At 46.9% G+C, this 21,076-nt stretch overlaps 2 protein-coding genes across 6 annotated transcripts in view; one reads left to right on the plus strand and one right to left on the minus strand.

Annotated features, from left to right (window-relative positions):
* Positions 1-21,076, plus strand: part of LOC105683511 (nuclear hormone receptor E75) — a 111,230-nt gene that overhangs the window by 85,020 nt on the left and 5,134 nt on the right. For 3 of the 5 annotated variants that reach the window (XM_048660283.1, XM_048660285.1, XM_048660284.1), the window contains exons 2-4: positions 10,249-10,337; positions 17,489-17,633; positions 20,580-20,821. In XM_048660283.1, coding sequence (XP_048516240.1) covers positions 10,249-10,337; positions 17,489-17,633; positions 20,580-20,821 — 476 coding nt within the window. Of the gene's footprint in view, positions 1-8,511; positions 9,459-10,248; positions 10,338-17,488; positions 17,634-19,464; positions 20,148-20,579; positions 20,822-21,076 lie in introns of those variants that run through there. The other 2 variants (XM_012396154.3, XM_012396155.3) reach the window with 2 other exon arrangements.
* Positions 10,358-16,925, minus strand: LOC125502245. Its single transcript, XM_048660286.1, has 2 exons — positions 15,310-16,925; positions 10,358-12,782 (listed from the first exon to the last, which is right to left on the minus strand). The coding sequence occupies exon 1, from the start codon at positions 16,852-16,854 to the stop codon at positions 15,697-15,699; it is 1,158 nt and encodes a 385-aa protein (XP_048516243.1). The 5' UTR covers positions 16,855-16,925; the 3' UTR covers positions 10,358-12,782; positions 15,310-15,696.

Raw genomic sequence — 21,076 nt, forward strand, 5'->3', positions numbered from 1 at the left:
GAATTTAGCCCCGCAAAAACCGCAGGGTATTGTAGCAACGATTCGAAAGGTTATACTCGCTGCATTATTTCTACTCGGACTTTTAGGGCCGCTAATTATATTTCCGTGACATATTTATGCCGGATGGGGTAGTGGGTGGGTTGCAGGTTGCGAATTCTCCCTCGGTAAACCACCGCGTATACCGTACGGTTGTGTAAATCAGTCGGTGAACTTGAAGTTATATCCTGAAAAATGTTCGGTCGGATGGGGTGAACTCGTAGTTTGTCTAATAGCTTTTTCTTCAACCCTTTCGCGAACGGCGACGTCAACCGCCCCGCCCATTCGAACAACGACCGAGGAAATTTGGCCGAGGAAAATAGGTACGACCGTGTAATTCGAATCGGTCGTGTACAGCTTCGAAAGGTGAGGGGGGTGGGGTGGGGGAGGAGGATAATTCGATTCCCTCCCGCAGGGTCGCCGCGGCCTAACAATTCTTATTTATATACTCGACCCATTAAGACCTTGACCGGAACGACTCCCCTGTGATTTTCTTACGGGATATCGAGCGTTGCTCCTGCTCCTGCTCCTGCTGCTGCTGCATGCCTACCACCGATGCTCCCTATCGCCGCGCGTTTTCCAATATTTACCAAAGTTTACCTCGTACTCCGTGTGCATCGGGGTGCCTTCCTTCGTCGGGGATTATCCCTCGAGGAAAGACTGGAATAAGTAAGTAATCCCTAATCCTTGTGGCTAAGCGGGCAAATTGGACGTTAATAAGCTTCTATCTTTCGTGCGAATGTTACTAATTACTGTACTCTGTACTAGAATTCGTTTGCGGTATTAAGTGCTAAATCGGTCCAGAGTATATGGGAAAGCAAAAACGAAATCGGAGCGAAAGATGATACGGATATACATATAGAGGGCGGCAACGGTGATCCGGTATGTGCGTATATATGTATAAACTGCATCGCAACGCGATTCTCTCTCCCTTATTATAATGGAGGTTTAGAGGTTTATTAAGTGACCACGTTCAGGGCAGAAGAGAATGCAACTGTACTCTTCCAGCGCAAGAGTGATCGGCAGCGGGAATTGGCCAGACGAAGAGGACAAGAGTCGTTGCAGCAGTATTTGCTCGGCCCGGTACACACAGCATCGAGAGCACGAGCATTGAAACTAGGTATGGGAAGTTGCCCGGAGAAGAAGAAGAAAAGGAGCAAGAGTAAGAATAAGAGAGGAAAAAAAAAAGAGGAAGACTGGAAAGAGGGAAAGAGGGAAGGAGGCAAAGAGGCAAGGAGGCAAAGAGGTGAACGTGCTCTGGATCGACCTCCTTGCCTCCTGGCGTCTCTTCGCAAAAGTTGCACCAACTTCCGACGATCGTCGCTATTACGTCGTTTCCAGTCCTACGAGGGAACCGAATTTTTTCACAGTTTTCATTTCGACCGCTCAGCGTTCACCGAACGCGCGAATAACGTCAGCGTCGTTTCATTTTTTAAACTGTGAAACCGAAAACGAAACGCATACGGAGGGCCCGGATTCGCGAATAGTTATGACACTGGCCCACTGAAATCGCCGGCGTCTCGTCCGTCGTCGCCGATATTCGGATTTCGCATAATTCGAATATCGTCCGACGTCCGCATCAGCCGTTATTGCCCAACGGTCGGCCATTCGAAGTCGTCCCACGCCTCCGCACTCGCGCAACAACGGTGGGATGGGGCATATACGCGGACGTTATAACGTACGTACGTGAAATCGTACGCATAGGTGGTCATAAGCGAACGTTGCGTATACTTCGTGTATAAAGGTGGATGGATATATCTTTTCGCGGTAGTTTTGCCACGCTGCAGGTTCACTGACATTACGCACTGACACCCGCGTGCACGTGACGACCCGTACGCACCGTTATATGCGCGCGTAGAGCAGCAGCGTGAGCACCCACTACGGAAGTTGAAGTTTTACGTACCGCATACCGTGTAATAGTATTGCTCGTTGTTTCTTTTTTTTTTTTTTTTTTTTTTTTTTTTTTTTTTTTTTTTCACGGTACGTATCCACATACCATACCGCGTTATATTACAGAGTAATCGTGCATAGATCCGACGTCGGAAGGAATCGTCGTCACGTGCACGGACAACCTATACGACAATTCAGTCCAGTCTATAGTCGATCTATGCGAAAAAGATTTTTTTCAATTTTCGATCATTTTTTTTCATCGTCGCAGATGAAATGTGGGTCGTGTTTCGGATTCCAGTCCGCGCCAGAGTCCGACTGATCTAGTTCAAAGATCCGAACGAGGCAGAGATCAAAACCAAAAGCAAAAATTGTCATTTGCTTTTTTTTTTTTTTTTTCTGTGGCCTGCGCAGAGATATATTTACTTGAGCGTGGTAAAAGTACGCGCGGGACAAACGACGGGAGTTCGATACTCCGGTTACCCAGTCGCAAATTGGCATCAGGAAGCACCGACGGTGGCGCGGTCGCTGTCGCGTGCGGGTCGCCGACCGGTCGACCAGTGCCAAGGACTCCCGAGGATTCACTCGCGAGCACCGATTCTTTCCCCCCCCCCCCCCCCCCCCCCTCTATTCTCTCCTCTTGACGCCTCTTCCTCCTTCCTCCTTCCTCCTCCTCTTCTTCTTCTCTCGCTTCTTCTTCTTATTCTTTTCATCTCCTATGGATCTTCTCACCGCAATATCCCCTCCCCACGTGTTTTCGCTCCGCATCTTCGATGGGAACATCCCTCTCTCTCTCCGCGCGCGCGTACGTTACGTCCGATTCTCACCGCGTTCCATCGTACTCTCCGATAAGATGCATCTCTCTTCCTTCGTTTTCTCGTCTTATTGTTTTTTGCTAATATTTCTCATCGCGTGCTGTCAGATTTGACGATTTTTAATTGGAATTATCGAAGACCCGTACGACGGTACGGCCCCGTACAGGATACACGTTCGCCTCAAAGAGAAGTTCGAATTTTTCGGTTTTTCTTTTTTTTTTTTATATTCTCGTATATATACACGTTACATAATATCACCGCTGGTGTGATACTCGTTCGTTCGATCTCGTATATGTGTCTACGAACACGCTAATGGGTAACGGGTGTAAATTATTTTTAAAAACGTTACTTTGTCTAAAGGATGTGATTTTTTAAAGGTCATTGCCACCTGTAACTGTCGCTGTAATGTTTTCGAATTAATTTAAATGAAATTGTATAACATTACGTATACAACAATTTTTTTCATTTTCAAATATTTCTCCCGAGTCTTGTATAGGTCATATAACAAGTAATCGGAAAACGCTGCATAACTCCCATTTATTTATCGTTAATAATAAATTATTATTTCTTTTCTTTATAGCAATTTTATTTCGTTATTACATCGTTACCATCTTTTGTGGGCTTTTCCCGCGTTTCTATACGTCCACACTCCTCGTCTTTCTCTTCATTTATTTATATTTTTTCTTGTTCTTCACTTGCTTTTGACATCGAATTTACAGTTAAGACTTGACAAAGCAACACGTTTATTTTATATTATACCGCTAAAATTAGAGCGTATGCGTATTTAGAATAAAAATGGCGGGTGGCGAAGAGGGAGGGAGGGAGGGGGGTGGGGGGGGTAATCGTGATGGAATGAAAAATGACTCCGGAGTTCTGATATAGTTCGTTATTTTGCGTCGTAAAATTTTGATCCAAATCCCGGAGCATCGTTCTCCTAGATTTTCAATTACGTGTAGCCGAGAGTTCGTTCACCGCGGTCGGAGTGACGCAGAGAATTTCTCGAGAATCGCGGGTATAGGTACCGCAGAAAGTCAGAACTAGCAGTACACAAAATCTTCTCGGATATTTGAGATCAGAAAATTTCGAAGAATTTTCGAACCGTCGGAAAGTTGAATAGCCTTACTGGAATTCGTACCATCTACCAGATATCGGAAGCTGCTGTGAATTTTGAAAAAAGTTTTATATACGTACATTACATACACACGTCGTTCAGATCCGTATCGAGGAACCAAAAATTTTCGTCTTCTATTATATATCTGCGGGACTGGTAAAAAGGGACCGCTGCGAAGTTCGGAGTATGAGATAAAAGCTAAAGTTTAACTTCATTATTCCACTCCAATTCACGAGGTTTGTCGAACCCGCGAGCTCTCGAGTCATTGCCACGGGCTCAAAATTTTTCTACGTAGTATAAAGGTGTAGTACACATCGCGCGTAGTACATAAGTAACACGAGGAATCATCAAAACATGTTGTTGTTGTTTCTGTTATTAGTCACGCTAGCCTTGGCCGAAGAATCTGTTACGGTAATTCTTTGATACCAGAGGAAATATCCGCCACCCTGTACCGCCGTATGAATTATTGCCTCACCGAAAAGGAAGTTCTCGTACGCTCGATGTGTCTCACTTCGTATATGTGAAAAATTCCTCCGCGTTCGTAGCTAATATTGTTACATAATGATCGTAATAACAGACAGCTGCAGACGATGTATGATTATGAAAAAAACAAATGTATCGTGACTGTATACCTATGCTAAAATTGAATGTTAATAATTCATTCGTTATCGTCGTTAATTAGTTTTCATACACCTGTCGCAAATGTTACATTCGATACACACACACACACACACGTATAACCTATGTACTGGCCGTAGATCGTTAACACATTTCGCAATAATTGTCGTAATTTTTCTGTACATCAGAAATTAATTTTGAAAGATTCCCTTGTATCGGTATACGATTGGTTCGCTATTTATGTAGCTGTCGTTCGATTGCCAAGGTTTTTGCGCATTTTTTTTCTCTTATTCTATCAGCATTGAATGTGACGTAGTTGAAAATTCTTTCCCATGAAGTCACGTGGCCCGACGCCGGTGATGGAGAAGGAGTACGAGCGTCCGAACTGTATTTTGCCAGAATAACAAAACGTGACTGATACCTGATAGTAATTAGACACTGAAGCTGATGAAATAACAAAGTGAGCTCACATCGCGAACGAAACACGTACCGCTCGGACGACTTTTTTCTTTCGTTGGAAAAAAAATTATTTTTTCATCTCGTTTCATGCGCGAAGATTTTAAACCCGCGGGTAAAAACTACGTCGTAGGTATATATTCGTGGCATGTCCCTCGAAAGTTCGCGCACCGTGCAGAGTATGTATACCTTGTACGTATCTGTTACATATGTATAAATGGGTATCAGCTGGGTCTTTGGCCGATTTCAAGGAAACTGATTCGGTGCCCTCCCCTTGGACCGGGAGATGAAGTAGCCTTCGCGAGAGGAGAATCGTTAACAGTAGTGGAGACCTATCCCAAGTACGTACGTATAACGTAGTCGTGAGTCACCCGGACCTTAAGTCATTCTCCATATTTTGCGCACCGAGGTACCCAATTTGAGGCAAACATTGTAAAAATATATTACAGCAGACCATAAAATAATCAAAATAAATTATTTCCAACATAATGGGAATCCGTTGACTCTGAAACTAGCCTCCCTTTTGGAACGACGTATATAACCTCGCACGTGTAGAGGTATATAGACGACGCGTTCGTGTGCCCCGAGCCAAGGTCTTCGGTATTCGGTACTTACCTACCACCACCACCACCACCACCATCCACCCACCCACCCCCATTATTTTTGTACGCGGCGCACTGCACCACGGGAGAAAGTTTTTCTCAATTGGTGCACGATCGCTTGTCGTTAATAATGAGGAAAATTTTTATGGTTATGACTTTATGGAGCGGAGTTGTAGGTGTGGCAATAAACGGACACTGTTAAACTTGCCGATTTTATATTGAACTCGTCGCCGGACACCAGCGGACGTAAAAAGGGTTGGGGACTCGCGTGAGAAGGGTTGGAAATGGCCCCCTTTCCGTATTTTTGGTGAAAGGGCTATTCCGCGCCGGGAAATATACAATAAATAAAAATCGGTTGCAGGTAGCCGAATTATGGACGGGTATGTGGGTGGGATCGGGTGTGTGTACGGGGTTCTTTTTAGGACGGAAATAAGGGTTGCGAGGGGTAAGCATGCAGTATCGGGTTTCCGACGTATACGTTTAATTTTTTTTTCTCCATTCTTCTACCATTCTCTTTCGTATTCGGAAAGACGCCTCCTTGACCTCCTATATACTCTCTTTTTTAAAAGCCCAACTGCCAAAAGGGTCGCCAAAGGGTTTTCGTGATATCCACATTTTTGGAAGAAAACACTGGAGATATATCTCAGCGCTTCCGGTATCCCTGAGTTCCTAGATTGTTTTTTTTTCTTTTTTTCTTTCCACTTTTACTATATACCTGGCGGAATTAGGGCGCATGGGTATACATCATTTTTGTTCACTTTTTCGACGGTTTCACGAATTCTTTTTCGTCTTTTTTTTCTTTTTCTCAAACGCGGTATCGAATTACTTCTCCTCTTCGTCTCGTTTTATTTTCCACGTACGTTTTTTCATTCTCTCCAGATGAAGATTAGATAATGTGCGCGTCGTCTCTCTTCCCGGTCAAATAAATATTCGCCGCGCACGGTGGGAGACTGTAAACGATCTTCGATCGATACGATGAACGACCTTGATCTCAGTTGTTCGCAAAAGGCAACCACTTCTCATGCGAATATTTCTCGCGACTTCGATTCTCTTCCTCCTACTTATTTTCCGATCTTCCATTACCGAACGCGCTCCTCTCCCTCTCTTCCCATATTTCGGTTCTTTTTTTTCTTCTTCTTCTTTTTTTTTTTTTTTTGTTTTTTCTCTCTCTCTCGCTACGAACTCTTCTATTATTGTTATTCTCAGTGTCAAACGATATTCGATTACCTCGAGGAAAGAATATCGTCGCGTGTGCGCTTATTATACACATGTAGTGGGTATATGTGAATATTTGAATCGAGTACGTGGGTAGATTACGAATTATAAAATCACCCACGTGTGTATTCTCGTATTATGCATACAAGACCGACGAACGAAATCATATATATAATAATTATGTTTCGAACAATTTCGCTCGGGTGAATTAAATAATCGTTATACACACGTTACATAACCGATCCTCAAATTAAACCAACAAAACAAACGACGTGTACGCGATATCAAGATCCACCGTACGTGGTACGCTTGTGTGAAAACCGAATCGCAACAGGTGTCTATATACGACGTCGCGTTCCATACTTTTTTACATGTGTCGATTTTCTATCGATTGAAATCACGGAAACGATCTAGACGATCTGGTTGCAAAATACTCATCGCTATACGAACGTATATAGTAGTCGTGGCTATGCAGTACCAACGATTTAACCGGGTGCTCCGGTTACGCGTTCGGGTTACGGATCGGAGCGTTAAAAATCGGGGGTTATCTGGTCCAGGAGGTAGGCGCCGGTGTCGATTTCCGCGACGATCGCGCGGATCGCGCCTCGTACGATCTACAGTGATTTAAAACGCGCGTGGGTTTCGGTTCGCCCGCGGACTCGCGAGTGAAAGGGACGCGCGCGACGCGATGCGACGCGACGAGACGACGAGGGGATATACATATACCAAAGGTGTGCTGCTGCCGGTACGGCGTTAAGAAACGCAATTTATACATATACATATACACAAGGGGGGGGGGCCCGCGTAAGTCTAGCGAGGCATCTAGTAAAATGAACCAACTGTACGAGAGTGTGTTACGATGGAGAAGCGTAGGCAACTATTTTCAGGGAGTCTGCGAGAGCGGCGAGAGAGAGAGAGAGAGAGCGAGAGCGAGCGTCGGAAAGCAGCAGAAGCAACAGCGAGTCGCGCGATACGGGAGTGGGGGAGCGGTGCGAAAGAGTTGAAAAAAACTTGCGTGAAAAGGAGAGGAGATGGGCGAGGAGAGGAGAGAGGGAGAGAGAGGAAGGCAGGAAGAAGCGAGGGAGAAGGAGACGGGCGGTAACGTGGAGAGGGGAAAAACCGCGGGCGTCGTTGCGTCGGTAGCGGGAGAGAGAGAGAGAGAGGAGATGGCCTTGGCCGATGCTGCGGGGTAATTCAGTCAAGGTTTCGGGCGATGAACTTCCTTCGGTACGGAGGAAGGAGCCCGCTAGCCGGTGGTGGGGGCGTCGCGACGCCAATCAGAAAAGAGCGAGGTGAACCCGAGCGCTCTCCGATTGGCCGTTGTCGGATCGGCATTGTGCCGGGACGCTCGGTTGTCAGTGACCTCCAACATTGAAAATACCACCGTGAACCCGACAACGACGACGACGACGACGACGACGACGACGAACGACGTCGACTGTGACGGGCCGCGATCGTTCGCTAGCCGTTGTCGCCGCCTCACTGGCGAACCCGCCGCTCCGTCTTCATACCATAACGAACACCGGAGCAGATACGTCTCCGGTCGGCTCTCCTTCGTTGTGTGGTGTAGCGTACCTCACCACCGCGTTTCCACGCACACCCGTTCCAAGTGTAATTGTGTAAAACGGTGTAAAAGTGTTGATATACACGCTCAGGGACGGCAACCGGCTGGCTGCCTGGCAGACAGTCACATACACCCTCCCCACCACAACGTCAGAAACTCTGGTAAGGGCTGCAGGCCCCGGCTGGCCAGGTAACCAACAGTCGTCCGAACCAAACTCGCCTCAGACGAAGCCGAACCGCCCTCCAGCTCGCACTCACTTTCACTCTCTAGAGGTGATCGCGACTCAATTTTTAAATCGCTTCCGACGTTTCGAACGAGACACGGAAACTCGCCAACGTCGGATCTGTCGGTTTTTATCGGATTTTCACGAGAACGCGAATCGAACCGTCGACGAACGACGGATGATTCGCACAACGGTCGAAAAGGAGTAGTGTTGAGTTTGTTAATCGACGATTTTACTCGGTTTTCGCAACTTGAGAAAAAGTAACTTTTTCCCACCGCGAGTTAAACTACAGTGGCATTACTTCGTGGTTGTGATTCTAAACAGTGCTAATATTCAAAGTGCCTCTATAGAGTTATCAGGAAACACCTTTTAAAAACAAAATTGATCGATCGAGTAAAAATGGCCGGTAGATCTTACCTCGTTAATTGTCGTTCCTCGATCATTCCTTGATTGTCGAGTTTGTGATTATTTATATATATATATATATACAGTGCTACTTTTCATTTACGACACGTGAACAGTGTGCCTCGAAGGATTTCTTCGGGTCGAGATCGTCGCACCCCGTGAAAAAAAAAAGCTACGAGAAAAGTGCGACGATTTATTCATTGAAATCGGTCGATCCGTAACAACCTCTTTCGCGAACACCCCGTATCATCATATACCGCCAAGATGATATTATCCCCGGACAGTAGTGTCCAGGGTTTGGTCGTCGCACCTCCGGCACCCTCGCAGTCACCGATGTCGAGCGTGTCCGCCGTGGTACATCATCAGCATGTATCCGGTGTATCGGTATCATCCGTATCGCCGGCAGCATCTTTCCGGGTTACGAACGTAACGCAAACAACACCCGGAGCTTATCACGTTCCCTCCCACATGCCGACCATGGATTCCACCGTGTCGTCGGCCAGGCCGGAACCCGAACTCAATATAGGTAGGCAGACCATTCGGAATGCGAGGGGAAAATTTCCAATGATCCGCGATGGATCATCCGTCCTATCGTTCGTTACGAACGACGAACACCTGTTTCGATTTCTTTCCAGCGGCGTGTGAAATTCTCACTCGAAAAGAGATAGTGTAGCAAAAAGAGAGATATTCATATTCTCGTATATCTGTTTATAATAGGAGATCAGAGAAATGAGATTTGGTTCGGATGTGCGTGTACACGTGTATAGGTGTACAGTCTTATACTTTGGGATAGCCTGCTTTCCGACTCATGTACACCTATTTACCGATGTGTAGCCAGCCGAGATTTATAAGCAGAAACGAATAAACTGTATTTGTATATCATCGAAGCCCAGGCGGGGTTTACGCGTTCGTGACGGGCAAGTGAAAGCTGAAAGCTGTAACACCGCGATGCTGTAACAGCGAACGGCGCGGCGAGTTCTCCTGCTCTGAAGCAAGCGGTGCGCCGCGACCCGGTGAAAGTGTTCCTCTTTCTCTTGGACCTTTCTCCATCTGCGACAGCGAACCTCTACCAACCTCCGTTTTCAAACTATCCACTTCACTTATCTACCGGTTATCAATGACTGGCTAGTTTTTTATACCCTGCGACGATGTTCGCGCCTCGTTGATTTTTTACTTTTCATTTCTCTTTTTCCCCGCCGAATCTCCGAAATCGTATTAGAAACTTAGATGTACGAAAACAAAAAAAAAAAACAAAAAAAAAAGTAAGAAAAATTCAACATCCGACTAATCTGTTGTTTTTCATTGTCGTTTTACAGAGTTTGATGGCACCACGGTGCTGTGCCGCGTTTGCGGTGACAAAGCCTCAGGTTTTCATTATGGCGTTCATTCCTGCGAAGGATGCAAGGTAAGCTAAACAGAAATCTGTATAACTCGTACGTACAAACACGAGATTTCCATGTACTTATGTGCAGAGGTATACGGTTAACTGTACACATGTGCGGTTGATGAGGAATATGTAATTTTTGTCTTTCGCATTTACACGCGTAGGACTCTCCAGGGTCAGAAATATCGAGCTACGTACACACGTATCGCATTAAATTCCTCGTTCAAACTATCGAAAGTATATCACATGCGGACAGTTGAATCGTTGGCATTCGCAATCGAGATCGAAACGACGTACAGTTTGTTGCCATTTCGATTGCAATGGATGGAATTAACGTTGATGTATAATTTATAATAAACGATGACCGTACGACGAGTGGTCACCAGGAAGACTTGAAAGGTCGATGGTTCGTTATATATATATGTATATATCTATCTAGACGGTAATCGCGAAGTGAGTGGTGGTGGTGTGGTGCGCCGCGTCGTGTACGAATGTGATTGGTTAAAATAAGGTGTGATGGATGCGTGTGTATAGAGATTATATTATTGTATTCGTCCGATTCGTGTACGAGTGTATGGAGGAATGAAACTGTTCAAGGTTGACCGAAATGTTAGTGACCGGTGTCCCGCGGATCGCAAATTGGCCTTGGTCACGCGGAAGCGTTCGCGCGCTCGCCCGCTCGCTCGCCTTTTGCTTTGGCGCAGGGACTCGTTGAAAAAAAAAACCTTGGCGTCGTCGGTTTAACGAGCGTTACCACATAATACGTTCGGTTCGCGGTTCACTTCGGTTTCGGCATAAACGAGAGAGGCGAGAAACTGAGAAAAATATATACAGCCGATACAACGGAGATATACACACGATTCGAAAATAATGATGATTCATACGATTCGACTGCAGCGTAGCGTCTCTTAGCACGATTCGCGTATCGCGAGTTCGCCAAATTAAGTGCAACGTACTTATTTATTTATATATATATTTTTTGTTTTTTTTTTCTTCTTCTCAATAATTGTACAAATGTTTCCCCCGTTTTTACGTAGGTCACGATGTCCTCGTTGCGCTGCATATTCGTCTGGTGTATTTAAACATCCTTGAGAAATGAGAAACATCGCTTAATCGCGCGAACCTTATTTGAGTTTAGCTAACGAATTGTATATACATATACAATATGTTCGCGGTGATGCGAGAAACTTGATAACCCGTAACTATACAGTGGTTTCGGATTATACTCGTACTCACATTCCGAGGAACTTTATGCTGATTCTCCCCATTGTACATTATAAAGGTAATAATGCAGCTACCGCGGAAATCGTGACCGTGGACGGTACTCTCCTCTTGCAAAAAAAAAAAAAAAAAAAACAGATAAAAAGAGCGGAAAAAAAGAAAAGAAGAAGAAGGAAAGAGAAAAAAAAAAAAAAAAATCAAAGAGCGGAGCTTCTGCCGTGCCAAGAATTGCGGATATGGTCATTTCTATTTTCATTTTTCCTCGCTTTTCTTATATTCATTTCGCTCCTCGGTTCATCCCCATCTAGGCCATTCGTCTTCTACCGGTGCAGGTATGCTATAATCCAGGGTCGCCCGCAGACCCGCACTGCAGGTACTCGGTAAAATTTTTTGGGACATCCTTCCGACCGCATTTCTAACATTCTTCCTTTCAACAATTCGTTCCCCCTCATATTCGGCCATTCGAAATATCCAAGTCTCATGATCTGCGTGGCCGATATACCGGAGAGGGGGCGGTCGGAGTAAAAGTTTCGCGGTAGGACGTCGATTTCGCCGGAAATGGTCCTTAGAATATACGTCGGGCCGCTTTTCGCAATGTATGCAACGACCGAATGACCGAAGAGGAAAACGAAAAAAAAAAATAAAATAACCGAAGAGTCTCGAATGAATCGAAGTAAAAAAGTGAATTTTCTTTATACGCGTTACCGAGTAAAGTGTAACGTTTCTGTAAAATAATTTCTCGTTTATCATATTGGCAATACGCATCGTTCGGTCGTCGAAGGACGTATCTATAATATACGTTACATACATATACATGATAAATATAAATGCCAATAGCGAGTGCGATTGATAAAATATTTTTGTAGAAGCACTTGATCAAATTTTGCGCGAACGCCACGTCAAATAATTTGCGAGTGCAAGAGTTGAAGGCCAAAGTGTCAACGGCCCCGCAATCCTCGCGATCGAACGGCAGGGCCACTGTCCGCCAAATCACTTTAGGAAGTGGCAATACCCCCCCCTACTATATCAAGCGGCTTTACCACCTCCACCTCCACCTCCGCCGACGTATCCGCACCTTCTTCCCTTCCCTCGAATACCTCCTAGGTAGGCAGCGAGGCGGCCAGGCCAGGCTTCAATCGCCAGGTGGCAGACTTACGCCGGCAGCGAGCATTCCTCGCTCAACCGCTGAGCCGGTCGGACGCTCCGAACGGAGCGAATTCCGAGCGTTCCTATAACGACGCCGAACTAAAAAAAGGCGGTTCAATTTAGTTTCGTCGATCCACCTTTGACTTTCGCGACTAATTTTACGAAAAGCGCACTCCGATTAAGTTGCACGCACTCGTTAAGATGATAGTTTCGCAAATGGGGCAGTCTTTTTTTTTTTTCTTTTCTTCTCTACTTGAATCTGCAAATTTTTAGATGGGACGTAATTTACGTGTGGGATAGAAAGCGAAGGAGGTAGAGAAAGTCGGGGATGCTGTGCGCCGCGAGAAAAGGGAAAAAGAAAAAAAGAGAGAAAAAAGAGTAGAAATGGTTTACGGGTGGTACACAACGGCGACCGAGGTAGAACGGCGTGCGCTAGGTCAGTAACTGACTATTCGAACGGACGAAAGATACAGAAGAGAAAAAAAGGTGGTCCCGGCTAGCTCACACAGGCGCATAGAAACGTACACCTAGGATCCGGTATGCGTGTATATATATATACATCCTTTAGGCAAGAGAGCGCAGCGTGTAATAACGCCCATGGAAAATCTAAGGCCGACGTTCGACGTAACGTGTTCTCTGTTCAACTTCGTTCGACTTTATTACGTGACACGTGAGCGACGTGTAAGTGACCCGGTTTCACGCGAAAGGTGGGTCAGGACGCAAATATTTTTTTTTTTCTTCTCATTTTCCGCCCTCAAAAATTCACGCGACACACCTGCGGCGACTATCTCCGAATTCCACATGATATCGATTCGTACCGAATTTGGAACATCATCTCAGCAGTGGCGTTGGACGTGAAACGGGGGAAAATATTCCCCGTCCTTTTTTCCCCCGTGTCGGGTTGTTCGTATAGGACAAGTACAAGCGGGGTTGGGGTGGGGTGGGGTGGGAGAGGGGAGGGGAAAATGGGGGAGAGGGGGTGGAGGGGGTGGAGGATCGCGAGATATGTAGTCCAGGGTGCGTTAACCCCTCTGGTCAACGAACCCCGGGTCGCTTACGTCAGACTACGCGGCGTATAGTTTTGGTGTCGTAATACCCGGTGGCGGTATAACGTACAGTAGCAGCGGTAGAACCAACTTTGAATCGCGGTAGTCGTCGTCGTCTTTGTCGTTGTCGTTGTCGTGGTTCTACGTATACGTCGCGGTGGTTGTGTCGCAGTGTCGTCGACGTTCCTGCGGTGGCTGATCCAATTTTCATTTGATTGCGAGTAGTGTATTTTAGTTCCCTTGCCGGTCGGGTCAATGACCCCTATATCCCCGGTGCACGTCTACTTTTGGGAATCGGGTCGAACGTTTATTATTGCGGTAGGTAACCGCACGCGTTATTATACACCACAGACCGACACTGTTACACATTTTCACCCTCCTTTCGATAGAAAATTTCGTGACGAGGGAGAAAGGGAGAATTTTACATCGGCCGTGAACGACGACGACTAAGACGACGATCATCTCGTTTGCGTAAAAAGTAACGTGGAAATCGAACGCAGAAGCGATAACGCGGACGACGACGAGAGAAAGAGAATGTGCTCCGGTTAATAAAGAAAAGCAAATTGCGTTTCACTTATCATAATAGGACTCAAAAGTGGGACGAACCTCGTTCTTTTCCCTTTTTTTTTTTTTTTTTTCTCTTTTTTCTCTCCATCCGTCGAGCATCTCATTTGCACGTAATACGTAATCGCGGGGTTTGGTCACACTTGGATAATCGGATGCGATCATGATTTAACATCGTGTGCCGTGCGCCGCACGGCATATCTATATCTGTCTAATAAATATAGCGTACGTCGCGCTGCGCCCGGTTAATGCCCCCGTAGTTAGTACGAGTAGCGAGTAGCGGCAGCGGCAGCGGCGGCAGCAGCCCGGTTCAGGCGGGCTGATCGCACCGTCGCCTCTACTACTGGCGGGTACACGTCGAGGGGACTGCAGGAAAGCGCATGTACGTTATATCATGTATACGTACGTACGCGTGCTTTACTCTGGTCACCGTTACGCCGGCCCCCCCCCCCTCCCTCCCTCCCTCCGTCGCTCCGACGACCTGACTCAACTCAAGCCAAACCCTTGTTCACCTTCCCCCTCTTTACATATACCCCTCGAATTCCCCTCCACGTATACCGCGAGCGCTGCGTCCCGCCCGAACTCTCTGGAACCGCCGGAGCTCGGGTCAATCACCCCGAGAGGGTTATCGAGCGGCTAGTGGGAGGGAAAAATATTTAAGGGTGCGGAAAATCGGCTCCACCATCTGCGAGGATCGAAACTATCGATATATGCACTTGTAGCGACGGGGCTACCGTTTGGAAAGGGCCGAGGAACAGCAGTGGGCTTAGCTTTTGCGCAAATTGGTAAAATCCGGGAGATTTTTGCACGTTCGCCGGTAGAAAATTGGACGCGCTACGCGCCTGTCGAGTTTCCGGGGAAAATGTGTCGGTATAGGTAGCGGTGGGGGGTTCGCCCTCGCGATCCGGGGTTGCCGCCCTTTGAACCGTTCGGTGGTGGGGCGGAGGGAGGAAAATAAAAAAAAAAAAAAAAAACAAAAGGAGGAAAAAAAAAGATAGAAAGAAATTGCGACGTACGCGTGTACTTTTCCCCGCGGTGTTGGTGCGCGCAGTCGAGATCGGGACGTATCACCGTCGCGCCGCGCCTGAGGCAACGGGACCATCGTACGCGCGCGCGTTGAGGTAGGCGAGGTCGCGACTGCGACGTCACTGAACCACAAACTTCCCTCTCTTTTTCTTGGGCGGAGAAGTTTCAGGCATCCCTCTCCCGGTTGGCGTCGGTGCTGTTTGTTACTACTTTTCCTCCGCTACGCGCACGCTTAAGAATTCTAATATATAGAACGGTCTCGTTAAGTCGCGCATGCGAAACGCGACGTCGGATTCGTAAATGCTCTGTGTGTCTGTCTGTGTGTGTGAATTTCCGTCTCTCCGTGTATGCGTTCGTACGTACGCCTGTAACGCTACCTAAGCGCGAACCAACGACGACGTTACGTAAGTCACACCGACGCTCGCGCTGCAGGAGTTGAATAGAAAATAAAGAAGGAGGATGGAGGGGAGGGGGGAAGAACCAGGAAGAGGTCGTTGACCGATACTAGAAACGCAATCGTTGCGGCGAACCGTCGAAATATTTAAGTAGATCTCTCGCGGGTATGAATCAATCGTACGAGTCGTCCAGTTCGCGTGATTGTCGTAGCGATCGTTCGTTCCTCCAATGATCGTTGCGATTGCGTCGTCGTCGTCGTTTGCAATTGCCGATAAATAGATGTGCCGGGGAACTAAATGGGATGAACTACTTTTCACGTCGACGCTACGACGATTTTTGTACCGCGGGCTGAAAACGACGTCTACTCGTTGCACGACGATGAAATTTTTCGCGTTACGGCACGCGTTTGTCCGATAAAAACTCGACGATAAACAAAAACAAGAAAATTCCTTCTTTTTTTTTCTTTTCAAGTTATTTGCGTTCTTCGTGGGCGTGCGTTGCGCGCGAGACGTTCGAAGGGGGTTAACGAGGGAACGGAATCCGTTAGTAGAACTGTTGGTAGCGCTCGTAGTAGCCTCGTATCTCCGAGTTGAGTATTCGTAACTAAGAGAGAAAGAAGGAGGAAGAGGAAGAATGATAATAAGAAGAAGCCGAACAACTCGTCGTCGTCGTCGTCGTCGAGCTAACCCCGTCGGACGTCGGTAACGAGTGCGAGTGCGTGAGGAACTTTCGAGAAATAACGAACCCATATGCCCGACGACTTCTTCGCGAGTGAGGGAAAAAAAAAACGAGAGAAATATGGCGGCGTGGAAGGGGGGCGAGGGGGGCGAGGGGGGTGGGGGGGCAAGAGAGGTGCAGAGAGAAATAAAGAGAAAGAGAGTACGCGAGAGCGGAGACGGAGGGTCGATTATAGTGCGAGAGAGAGGCGACATGGGAACTCTCACTTTCGCGCGGTGAACCCGCGGTTGAACGACCGGGAATTGGGTCAGAGGGCCCCCACTTGTCCCCACCCACGGATACTCTCGGCCAATGCGCCGAGACTGTCTATGCTCTACGTTATAGAGAGAGCCAGTCCGCAGCCAAACCTCGGTACAAACGGTCGCATCGCCAAACAACCGCATACTTTTAACACGTCCCATGAAACGGTAAAATAATTGGGATAAGAAAAATTTTCTTCTCAGCGAGAACGAAAATTGACGAACTCGCACGGATTGTCCAGTGGCGATGGATTGCAGGTGAATCGCGAAGATGCTGAATAAATACGCGCGCGCCAAATCGTCGGACAATCAAACGATACAGTAATGATATAACGACGATAACGTATATATATACATATATATGCATGTACTCGTGTGTCTGTGTACGATAAATGTGTTTGTATTGGAAATAATTAGTGGATGTAGGGAGGATATTGTATCAGGTGTGAATTAATCGATTATCCGATCGCGCGGAATCAACGTAATTGCGTAAGAAAGTAAAACATTTATTCTGGTGTACGAAATGATCGGAATCGGTGGTGGTTGCTCATCACCTGCGGCTGTGCTGCTTCGGGCGAACGTTGTTGGAAATATCGATGAATTGATCACTTCGGCGGAGTGTTTGTGCGAATGTTCGGTAACCGACGACTGTCACGATTGTGGTAAATTGGGGGAGATCGGCTCGTTGCATATAGCTAGAATACCATCGAAGTCTTCCGGGTCTTCCGGCTCCTCGTCGGCGTCGTCCGACAGTGACGGTCAAACTGACGAAGGTTTTTCCGGTGATTCTTCGCAGGGTTTCTTCCGGCGTAGCATCCAGCAGAAGATACAGTACAGACCGTGCACGAAAAATCAACAGTGCAGTATACTGCGTATCAACAGAAACCGGTGCCAGTATTGCAGACTTAAGAAATGCATCGCCGTTGGAATGAGCAGAGATGGTGAGAATAAATTTCATTATTTTCCAAATTCCTAGCATGCACATTTTCACGTATATACATGTATACATATAGATCCCATTCGATCATCGGTATTGCGATGTTATTTAGTCGTACACAATCCGCACCTTGGAACGACGCAATACTTTGTTGAATCGATTATTATTGCATGTTATATTTTATTTCATTTTCTTATCCAGTTACTTTCGACTCTTCGTTAATTCAACGTTTGGCGATTTGCAAATCGGTCCCAATTTGTTTTTTGTTTTTTTGTTTTTTCTCGTTACCCAGTCTCTCGTATCTAAGTCGAGGTCAACTCAGGTCTGCGACCCGTTCGCGCGCTCGCCTCAATTCGAAAGTGGATCATACTGAAAATAGTACGATTGGAGGGGGTAAACATATATCGCAACCAAACGAAACACTACGGGCTAGAAGGAGACAGGGGATAGTAAAGGTAACGCGTTGCGAAACGCGCGTCGTTCGGTTGCGTTTCCATTGCAATAACGTATATAATCGCGCGTACATGTAACAATACCGTGGCGCACGCTCGATTCCATCGAAAAATTCTTTCGAAAGAGAAAAAGAAGCGAGAACATCACAGAGGCCTCGATTATATTCTTCGCGACGTTCGACTTCCGGTTTTTGCGCAACAGACGATTTACAAATATAACGTAACGCGCGCGATTAACGTCGGTAGTAACTGGAAACGCGATATACGCGACATAGCCTATGACTTTCCTCCCGATCCGTGAACTCCTTACGCGGATTCTACGCGAAATTCTAAGGCCGCATTTCATATACCTTTTTTCGCGATCTCCGATGCACCGTCTGGTAAACCGCGGCCGTACGTATACGACGAATGGGGTCAATGATCGGTGTTGCTCGCCTTGCAACTCGCTTTAGTTCCCCGTATAGAAAGAGTACCGCTACAACATGCCGCTATACGCGGTTTACCTCCGTCCCCCCCCCCCCCCCCCCCCCCCGTTCCCAGTTCTTCGCTCCGTTCCACCTCTTCCGAACATCTCCCACTTTTCTCGCGGTTCTCCCCTGGGCGCGCAACTCACGGGAATAGAAAGACAGAAATTCCCCCCACCCCCCCTCGCTTCCTTCTCCATTACCCACCACCTCCACCTTCAACTTCTACATGACGTCGCGACGCCCTCCGTCGTGTGGCGCTCTGCCGTATACCACGGCAAATCAACGAACTTCTCTCCGAACGCGACACCGATATGTACCTTGTTCGCATTTTTGCGAATCGCTCGCAATCAGGGACCACCGACTATACCCTCTCGATTCAGTTCGAAGGAAAACGGAAATTTGGGATAAAAATCAATTCCCCGGAATCGTAACAACTTGGAGAATCGCTTCTTCAGTCAACCCTCGACTGCACTCTTATCAATCCTTCGTCATTTGTGATCTGTATCAACGGAGAATCGCGTTATCAACGCCGATTTCTATCGCGTTTCAGCGAAACAATCGCGTTTGTTGTTCGCCTCAACGATTGTTTCAGGGTTATACGTCCACCCCTGCGGGGGCAGGGGATGGTTCGAAATTGAGAGGGGGGGGTGGGGGTGTTGTCGAAGGTCACGGGGTTAACGGGTAAATCTGTCCCCCCCTCTTCTTCCCGCTTTCAACGCGTCGGATTCTGGACGGGGTCGACGTCTGCGCGCGTTGCTCGTCGCTCGGAAGGTGTCGGGTTAGGTTTTTCGAGGGGGGGACCAGAGCTTGCGAGCTTGCGTAGTTTTTCGCGCGGGGGTAGATATAGGTTGATACGCCGCGCGCGGCTGTGCCTGAAACCAAGTTCAAGGCCAAAAGCTTAGCAAAGGCCACGGATCGAGGTGGAGGGGGTCGCGTTCATGGGTGAATAAGTGGGGGGCTGTTGAACGCGGCCCGCCGCGAGTCACGCAGTCGGCGATGATGCTGTCTACCGTTTGCACGCGCGGAGCTACGTAGAGTACATTTCGCACCCGTTTTCACAGTCTCTAACGCGTGCTTGCAATTCAACCCCCTCGTGACGATTGATAAATTCATGAGCAAAAAAATTCACAGGGTGGTTCGCGCGCACGGAGTGACTTGAAACTAGATTAACGGATAAATATATGGGTAAAAGTCAGCCGACGTGGAGAGCTTTTACTTGATTGATATCATTGGAAAAAAAATAAAGAAGAATTACACGTATAATCAAAAAACGAGCTAATGCAACCCTTGAACGATCAGAGTACTTTTGTAGCTGAATCGGGGTGCGATTTAGTGCCAAGCAATATTGAGGATCTGTTACAGTGGTTGATTGTGAATAAAAATATTGAAGTTCATTTAAATAACATTATTGACAGTGCGGTTGGATAATTTGTTCAAACGAAAAGATCAAGTGCCAACGTGAGGATAAAAGATACAAAGATAGTTTGAACAATTTTTTTTTTTTTTTTGGTTCTCTTCGAATCACTTCGCTCGTCATGGGAGACGAGCTTCCTATACTTAAGGGTATCCTCAACGGGGTTGTAAATTATCACAATGCACGTAGGTTGATGATTTTTATTCGTATCTGTACATTTTCATCCCCGATAGTTCGTTGTCTTTCGGATCGTTGATACACGTATATTGATATACATATATCTTTTTGGCTGATCAACCTAGAAATGTTTTGCGATTCTCGCGGTGTCATGTATAGAGTTTTGCCGCTACAGTACCACTTTCTATTGCCACCACGGATTCGTATCTCTTCGACTCACAGAGTCGGTTCGCCAAGCGTTCCGCACTTTCATCAGAGTTGAGAAAGTGGCGAGTAACAAACCGCTTTCCCTTCCGTGCTCGCCCTTTCGCCTAAACGTTGAAATTGAAATAACGAACAACTAAACATTTAACGAAAATCACACGATACCTCATCAACATTCAAACAAATTGCACGTGTGCATAATTTTAATGGTTTTTGTTCTCCTTTTGTGATTACAGCTGTTCGATTCGGTAGAGTGCCAAAACGTGAAAAGGCGCGAATTCTTGCCGCTATGCAGCAAAGTTCGCACAGCCGTTTCCAGGAGAAGGCGGTAGCCGCCGAACTCGAGGATGAACAACGTCTTTTGGCCACAGTTGTCAGGGCGCATCTGGACACGTGTGATTTTACTAGAGAAAAAGTAGCACCGGTATTAGCCAGGGCGAGAGAAACACCGAACTACACAGCTTGTCCACCGACCTTGGTTAGTATATTACATTTCTCCCCGGAAGTTTTGTTTCATTTTTTTTTTTTATCAGCCAATGACACGCAGACCGTTCACGACCCCGTCTTTCGATCCTAATTACGACCTTCGTACGCCCCCACGTATATCACTCGTAGTTGCTTAGTTACTTGTATACTCGGAGGAAAAAGGAAACTAAACAAAACGTCCTCGAAACTTGAAGGAGGAAGAAGCCGGAGGTCGTCCGGTTTCCGCTCGTGTTGTCTCATAAAATCT

The sequence above is a fragment of the Athalia rosae genome, chromosome 1 (assembly GCF_917208135.1).
Source record: "Athalia rosae chromosome 1, iyAthRosa1.1, whole genome shotgun sequence".
In the NCBI taxonomy this organism is placed as follows: Eukaryota; Metazoa; Arthropoda; class Insecta; order Hymenoptera; family Athaliidae; genus Athalia; species Athalia rosae.

Excerpts from the sequence above, each read along its gene's own strand:
- LOC125502245 (XM_048660286.1), bottom strand. The coding sequence starts at position 16,854 with ATGGGACGTGTTAAAAGTATGCGGTTGTTTGGCGATGCGACCGTTTGT.